The 8,664-nt window shown below is 44.3% G+C and overlaps 1 protein-coding gene across 1 annotated transcript in view; it reads left to right on the top strand.

The window, feature by feature from the left end:
• Positions 1 to 8,664, top strand: part of cunh18orf63 (chromosome unknown C18orf63 homolog) — an 18,733-nt gene that overhangs the window by 4,760 nt on the left and 5,309 nt on the right. The window contains exons 5-11 of the mRNA XM_008289204.1: positions 366 to 407; positions 531 to 607; positions 872 to 984; positions 2,373 to 2,469; positions 3,876 to 3,961; positions 4,772 to 4,958; positions 7,766 to 8,524. Of these exons, the coding sequence (XP_008287426.1) occupies positions 366 to 407; positions 531 to 607; positions 872 to 984; positions 2,373 to 2,469; positions 3,876 to 3,961; positions 4,772 to 4,958; positions 7,766 to 8,524 (1,361 nt within the window). The remainder of the gene's footprint in view (positions 1 to 365; positions 408 to 530; positions 608 to 871; positions 985 to 2,372; positions 2,470 to 3,875; positions 3,962 to 4,771; positions 4,959 to 7,765; positions 8,525 to 8,664) is intronic.

Genomic DNA, 8,664 nt, shown 5'->3' with positions numbered 1-8,664 from the left:
GAACTGGACCTGGGACATGTTAGACTTGACATGGGACTAGACCTGGAACTGGACCTGGGACATGTTAGACTTGGGTCTTGATATAGAACTGGACTTGGGACATGTTAGACTTGACACGGGACTAGACCTGGAACTAGACTTGGGATTTGACTCGTTTAAAGTGTGATGATTGCGGTGTCAGTCGCCTGAGCTGTGCTAATGCTAACACATCATACTGACGGTATTTCATTGCAATGCACTGACAAGCTAACATGCTAACAAGTCAACATGCTAACAGGTTAATGTGCTAACATGCCAACATGCTAACAGCTGAAGGTGCTAGCATGCTAACAGGCTAACAGCATTGCTAACGTGTCTGTTGTCAGGAAAAGACTTCCTGACTGAAGGAGGGAGGCTCAACGCTGTCAGTAAGTTTCACCTTCACCTATTTAACCATTTTCTATACTTAGCCTTTTGCCTAGTGTTGATCTGTCTTCCAGAGCTGGCGGCGGATTATAAAACCAGATAACTGATATAAATGTGTTTGTCAGGCCTGGAGCTGAGCACCAGGGAGGGCCAGCTGTGCATCAGTGTTGAGGCCAGCGCTGTCCGACTGCCGCCGCCCAAAGTAAGAGAACAAAAACACTTCAGGATCTCCACCGTTGTAGAGACGTATGTGACAGATGTTTATGTTCATTAGACAGCTATAAAACGCTCAGTTCAGGCTGCAGGCTGTGGTTCTGGATGGTGGTTTACTTTTTCACCAGCAGTGACCTCTGTGTGAGGAAGCATAAAGTTCATCTGAGACGTGAAGCCATAAACATAAACCATGCAGCGAGACTGATAAAAGTGTGAGAGTGTAAACCAGGACTCGGGGGTGTGTCTGTCTCAGCTGGAGGACTTCGATCTCCCTCCGCTGGTCCTGAGGAGGTTCTGCAGTGACCCAGGCTCCGTGCTCGACCCGACGTCCACCGGAGGAGCCCTGTGGTGTCACGTCCTGCCCAGGTAGGACGGCTCCACCTGCTGGCGTCAACACACACCACACCAGACAGGATGCACAGGCGTCGGACTCTGAAATGGAAAAACTGTAAAAACAGAATGATAAAAATGACCCAGTAAAGACGAAGGCCCCACAGTGTTATTTATGGGGTGAATAATTTATACATCAGGGATTAGATCCAGTAGAAACGATGTAGAGTACAGCTCAGCCTGACTGTGGTACACATTAAGGCTCAGACTCTATAGTTTTATGAATTACAGAGATCAACCTGACTCGTTTAAATAAAAAGGCCACGACCCTATAGCATCATTAATTGAAATGAACCTGAGTTGATAACTATTAAGGCTAGGACGCCCTACAGTATTACAAATTCAGAGATTAACCTGACTAACCTGAATATTATGGCTTAGACCCTGCAGTATTCTGAATTACTGAGATTAACCTGAATAATTACAGCCAACATCCTACAGTTTTATTCATTATGGAGATTAGCCTGACTCATACAAATATTAAGGCTAAGACCATACAGTGTTATTAATTGTAGAGATTAACCTGACTAATTTGTATATCAAGGCGAGGCTACTACATTAATATTGTGGAGATTAACCAGATAAATGTAAATATTAAGGCTAAGACCTTACAGTATATTTATAACAGCGGTTAACCTGAATAATTTAAATACTAAGATTATGGCCCTGTAGTGTAATTATGGAGGTGAACCTGACTCATAAACAATATTCAGGCTAAGGCCCGACAGTGTTATTAATTGTAGAGAGATGAATGTGACTGATAAAAACATTAAGACAAAGACTCCACAGTGTCATTAGCTACAGGGATTAGCCTAAGTCATTTAAATATAAAGGCTAAGACCCTACAGTATTAATATTTATAAAGATTAATGTGACAGATAAAAACATTAAGACTAAAACATTATGGTGTTATTAGCTACAGGGATTAGCCTAAGTCATTTAAACATTAAGGCTAAGACTCCACAGTATTAATATTTATAAAGATTAATGTGACTGATAAAAACATTAAGACTAAAACATTATGGTGTTATTAGCTACAGGGATTAGCCTAAGTCATTTAAACATTAAGGCTAAGACTCCACAGTGTTATTATATAGTTACAGGTGTGGAGTGTTTGTTCTGTCTGTTTCCGTAGAGGTCCAGGACTTTATTTTGTAGAGAAAAACGAGCCAACGGTGAGTAAAACTGTGTCAGGGTTCAGTAAATAGCCCCTCACTGGTGTCGTGTTATACCGACTGTGAGCAGCAGGTGGCGCTGCAGGCCTGACAGTCAGCAGCAGCAGCAGCAGCAGCTCGGTCTCAGCGTACCGACACACGGTTTGTTCCCCACTCAGCCGGCGTGTTTCTCTTGCCGTGTGCTTTCAGCATGAAGAAGGGTCAGATCGTCAGCATCAGCCGCCAGCTGCCCAGAGACGGACCGTTCAGAACCTACAGGGAGCTGCAGAACCACTGGAGCCGCCTGGTACTCACACGCCTCATCGGTCGCTTAGTTCCACTCTGAGCAACGTGATCCAATAAAAAAACCAAAAAAAAAAGACAAATCCACAAACAGGCAGCTTCACGTTGTCACGGCAACGGGCGAAACAGGACTCGGACTGGATGTGAGGTGACTCGAGGACAAGAAACAGGCCAGATATTAAACTTCAGGCTTCAGGATTGTGTTTATTCAGTCGACAGGGTTTTGTTCGTCTAAAGCCACATTCACAGTCAAGAAAATAACATCAGAACCGTCATTAAAAAACAATTCAGTTATTTTACAGATGTCACACAAAAAGTATAGAAAAAAGACAGAACTGTAAATAACATCCATGTTAAACATCCGTATAATTATTTATTTCTTATATAATATTATTATTTTCGCATTTGACAGTAAAAATAAATAAACAACTTTCTTTTTTTAAATGTAGACAAAAAGTGACACCATTTGATTGTATTTAAATAAAAAAAAACACATTATTTTACAGACTTGCCTTCATTAGTTATTGTTATCAGCTGTTATTTTACTTTGTAGTAAAAATAGGAATTTATTTGTTGACTATTAACTTAATAAACACATAAAATATAGTCTCCACATAAAATCTATATTTTAAAAAAATTAATTTGTTCATTTGCGATGTGTGCCTGTAAAATTACTGCATTTTAATCAGAAACACTTTATTTATCCCCGAGGGGAAATTCTTTAACACGTTCTTGCACGTTTCCTGCCCAAGAATAAAGACAGAAATATAACGAGTAAAGTTAAAAATGAAGAATAAAAATAGATTCATAGATATATAAATACAAAATATGTCCACCTCTAAAAACAACATATTCACACATTTATACCGTTAAGGTGCAGTTAATGTATTTAAACATTAAAAACAAACATACATATATATATATATATATAACTATATAACTATATATATATATAGTTATGGGGCTGCAGGTGTGCAGTGGTTAGCACCGTTGCCTCACAGCTAGAAGGTCGCCGGTTTGCGTCCCGGTGAGGACACCCGGGATCTTCCTGCGTGGAGTCTCCATGTTCTCCCCGTGCAGCGTGGGTTCTCTCCGGGTTCTCTGGCTTCCTCCCACAGTCCAGAAACATGCTGAGGTTAACTGGTGATTGTAAATTCTAAAAAAAACCCAAACTGTTATTTACCAGATATTCCTTGTTTTGTTAAATGAATGCTGATAAAAGCATTAATTCACAAGTTGACTGTAACAAAGACTCAATGAATGAATGAATGTGTAAATAATAATAATAACGTCCACACTAGAACCTGTGTTTCTACCGACGGTTAGTTTTTCATTTACAATGTGTGAAGTTTTACTGCATTTAAATCCACAGAAGTGTGACGCGATGCTTGTCATGATTTTTTATTCCAGTACGGCTACAGACTCCCCGAGCTGCCGGAGCAGGAGGAGGTTTACTGCAGCGTCTACTTCAGGCCGCTGGGACGGAAACTCTTCACGTATCCTCACGTCAGATGATTGAACATGAGACCTGCTGATGAAACGCACAGAAGCACTGAAACCCTCTGAACTCTGAGCTGCAGCTTTGGATCAGGTTTTTGTCAGTTTGCACAATTTGTGACTTATTTTGGCCAAACTTTCAGTCATTTAGGACAATTTCTGACGTACTTTGGCCAAATTGTGAGTCATTTTGGGCAATTTTTAAGACATTTTGGACAAATTTTGACTCATTTTGAACCGGTTATTATTAGTTTGGACCTTTTTTGGCAATTTTTTTTTACTTAGTCTGGACAAATTTTGAGTCATTTTGTGCAATTTTTGACTCATTTTGGCCAAATTGTAAATTATCTTGAGTTGTTTTGGACAGGTTTTTGTCATAATGGGCAATTTTATCACAATTTTCAAAATGTTTTGATTAATTTTAGGCACCTTTTGAGTCATTTTGTACAGTTTTTTAACACCAGTTTCCAGAGGCATCTTGTCTTTCTGCCTCCATCCTCTGAATCTCGTCTTCCATTTGGTTCAGCTCGTCGTCTTTGAACTCTGCTTCTAATAAGAACAACCAGTTTCCAGTGATTTCAAATGAGTTTCAAGTAATTTGGGGTTATTTTGGAGTAATTTTGAATCGGGTTTTGCAGGTTTAGGGTCATGTTTCCTCCTCGGTCGGCTGTAGAGCAGCGAGCACAGGAACACCACTGGTTTCCAGCCTGTAACAGCCTCTAACAAGCAGCTGTTAGAAATAAAATCCTGCTGTTGTTGTCGATAAAGCGTCAACAGACCTGCTGCTAGCTCCTTTAACCTCTAACCAGATACCCTCTGAGCTGCATCCGCCTGCAGCCGGCGCAGCGCTGCCCTCGGGTCGACCTGCAGGGGGCGCTGGGCTCCTTCCTGGCCGACGTCGGCGCTCGACTGCAGACGGTTTGCGGCTTCCCTGCGCGACTGAGCAGCAAACCCTGTTACCACACCGTCAGCCTGAGCGCCGCCGCGTCCGTGCAGGTACACAAACACACAAACGCACGTCTGGGCTGCGTGCAGGCAGAAATGTTCTGGTGCTTCTTTTATTTGGCGCAAAACGCTGAAGACATCTGGAAGCGGAAATCAGTTTCACGCCAGTTAAAGTGCAAACAAACCACAGATTCACCCAAGAAGATATCAGAAAAAGGTTCTTAATCTAATTCAGAGCACAAATAAAACAGTGGTTCAGACTTAACTTGTGTTGTTATGCTATGTCCTGTAACGCCTCATTTTGAGATTTTTCATGTCTAGACCTGTACATTTTTGTTTTCACCCTTCAAAAAAGTCTCATCAGCCGTTTTAAGGGTTCAGTATCTCCAGAAATAAAACTCCCACAGACAGTTTCCAGCAGATCAGAACGATTAAACGGCTTCAGCAGAGGCAAGAGTTGTAAATATTGGCTCGTGGAAAATGGAAAGAAGTGCCAAGCTTTCAGACGAGGGTGGTTCTGGGGCTCCAAAAGGTTCCTGTAGGTGTTTATGTGTACAGCTGAAACCAGAAGTTTACATCCACTGCATAAAAAGACCTTTTATCTTCTCACTCTCTGACATTAAATCAAACGTTTCCTGTTTCAGGTCAGTCAGGATTACCAACATTACTTCTATTTAAATAATGAGAGAGAGAATTTTCTATGACTTTCTTCAGAGTGAGAAGTTTACATACATCTCCTCGGTAGCCTTTAAACCAGGGGTCTCAAACTCGCGGCCCGTGGAAGGATACTTTGTGGGCCCCTACTTGACATCAAAGTTCAGTGTTTCTCACACGCACCTGGGCGTTTTCTATTTGTTATCACCTGTGGGCCACCGTAGCTCAGGCTCGTGACAGCAACGTGATTCATGAGTGTCACCAAGCGGAGGGAACATATATCCTGTCACCCAGTGCTTGTTTCTGTCTGTGTGAGAATCTCTTCTCCACCTTGAGCTTTGATAAGTCAAAGTGCAGGTCCAGACTTACTGAGGAGCATCTTCAAGCCACACTGAGGCTCACAAACGCTTCCTCCCTCATCAAGCCAGACGTGGCTCAGCTGTGTCAGAGGAAGGTCTCTGGCAGCGAGGAGCGGGTAGGAGATGTTCTGAAGAACTGTTCATGTCCAGAGTTGTTATTAAAACAGATTGAGAAGATCTGATCAGCTGTGCTTTTTGTGGAATGCTTGATCCTCACCCAGACTCTCCCTCTGGTAAGGTGAGACCTCCTGCTTTAAACTGCACGGCTTGGGTCAAACGTTTTGGGTTTCCTTCCACAAGCTTCTCACAGCAGTTTGCTGGAAATGGTTCTGCGTGTTTTTGTAACCTTCTTGCACATGTTTGTCGTGTGGATTCTGCTCGACTGTTTGTTTTCTTTCTTTCTTTGACCCACACTGGCGCTGTTACACGTTTTATGAAATCATATTCCACCCTGTAAAATCCTCACCAGCGGTTTTACGACCACGAGCGGGAAAGAGGAAGAGAGAAATTAATTTTCCCCAGGCAGATGTTGGGAAGACGGAGAGTGTTTCTGAGCGTCTAGAGGTCGTTTCTGATTTTTTAAAAAAGTGTTTGTGATGCATGTTTTTATCCCCGCTGCCAAATAAAAGGTCTGCCTCGTTGTCTCGGGCAAAGAAAACCATTTACTTCTCTTTGTAGGGAAAACACATTTCTGGTCATTACTCATCTTCTCAAGGCCTTGTTTTGAAGCAGCAGGTTGAAAGTTTTTCGTCATCATGTTGAGGAGCCTCGCAGAGCTCTGTCTGGAGATAAAAATGCATTTTATGAAAAACAGATGACCTTTTCTTTTATTCATTTCTCTGCGGTTGATGCTGTTTTTCCTATCTGTCTGTGCATTTAACAGCTTTAATGTATGTTTCCGTTCACTAAGCGGTTCCCTAAGCAGCTGTAAACCCTCAGCGAAGTCCTCAGACCGAACTATAAACTGTCTTCTCCGACGAAGCAGGCGGAATTAAAGTTATTTCTCATGTCGAGGCCTCGTTCAGCAGCTGCAGAGGGGAAGAGGTGTTTCTTATTCACGAGGTGCAGCTGAGGAGTATTTTATCAGCCGGAGAAACTCTCCGCGATAAAACATCCGCAGAGATCGATTCAGCTCTCGCGGAGTAAAGCTAAAATATTTATAGTGTTCAGCGGGGCTCATTTCCATCCATAAGAGCTGAAAGAGAAGTGATTCTGTGTCTTGGAAAAGCTGAAAAACTCTCTTTAGACTGAGCTGAATCTAAGGATCTTGTACGAGAAGGTGAAGCAGGAGATGGAGGGAAGCTGGTTCGGATTCCAGGTTAACAGAAGCTTTTGTACAACCCAGTTAGAAAACAGCTCCAAACTACATCTGAGCTGATCGTTCCATGAATTGTTGTCAGCGTTTGTGTTTAGTCTGACTGACAGGAAACACAGAAGTTAGTCATCTGGGTTGGACATTTTGTGAACTGCATCGGGGACCTCCAAAATGATTCGCTTCACGTTTAGTTTAGTTCACATTTGCAGTGTCTTTTAGTTTCCGGCTCATCGTTGCCTCCCATCCTGTCCAGCAGACTTTTTCTTTGATCTTTCACTGCTGCTGTTCTCCACCTGTCCACCAGGTGTCCTCACACTTCCCTCCCACTTCCTGTCAGCTGACTCCCCTTGCTCAGCTGCTCCTCATCAGGTCACCATCTTGTTTCTGCTGTCTAGTCCGTCTGGTAACCTGCTGCTTCCACCTGCTGTGGTGAATTTAACTAATCAGTGAAACTCTTCCAGATGTTCTACTTGAACTCGTTTGTGTCTCACAGCGTGGCTGACTGTCTGAGGCCTCCTCTCCTTCCTCAGGTGTTGGATGGTGAGCACATCAACCTCACCACCTCCGTCTCCATCAGGCCGGTGCTTGCCCAGCTCCCTGCGCCTCCTCCTGCCCAGCCACGGAGGCCCTCCTGTGGGCCGCAGCCGCCGGCCTGGGCCCCCCTCTCCCAGCAGGGCGGAGCTCCGGGTCATGGCTGTGGATGCCAGAGCAGAGTGAGTCGGGGCTGGGGAGGCGACGGAGGGTCTGTCCTGCCGCTCCTCCGGCCAGCGTCATCCCTCACCTCCTCCTCGGTTCTCCCACCTCCTCCCCCGGTGCAGCCTCCTCCTAAACTGGTGCCCGTCTTCAAGAACAAGCATCCGTCGCATCACGTCAACGTCGCCCTGCTGCGGCTGCAGGAGCAGAGCGAGCAGCTGGGCCGAGCTGCAGCGAGGGTCACGCTACCCGCCTTCAGGAAGACAACTCCGGCCGCCGCTCCTCCTCTTCCTCCTCCTCCTCTTCCTCCACGGGCAGCTTCATCCCTCCCAGTTCGTCCTCCGCCAACCGTCCCCAACTTCAGCCGTCGCCCCAAAGTCACGCACATCTCCAGCCTCAGTCCTGCTTTGAAGCCCAAACTGGGCCTGATCATCGTTCCAAAGCCGGAGATCAAGATCAGATCCAAGTCCAGCTCCAAACCCACGACGCAGGTTGGCTCAGAAGGAGAAACTGTTGCTGGTAAAATGCAGGAATGTCCAACAGAACAACAACAACCGGCGGCTCCACCTGCACCATCCGCTGACGTCTCCAAAAAGGTGAGTCCCAAAAACTGTCCCACGTTCCTTTAAAGTAGTTCAAAGTCAGCTGAGTTCAGAATTACCTTTTTTTGTCTTTATGGACAATTTAAGTCATTTTGGACAAGATTTAGTCCAAGATAGAGTCTCTGCTCATCATC

The sequence above is a fragment of the Stegastes partitus genome, unplaced genomic scaffold (assembly GCF_000690725.1).
Source record: "Stegastes partitus isolate 25-593 unplaced genomic scaffold, Stegastes_partitus-1.0.2 Scaffold598, whole genome shotgun sequence".
NCBI lineage: Eukaryota > Metazoa > Chordata > Actinopteri > Pomacentridae > Stegastes > Stegastes partitus.
This window is presented reverse-complemented; position numbering and strand designations above follow the sequence as displayed.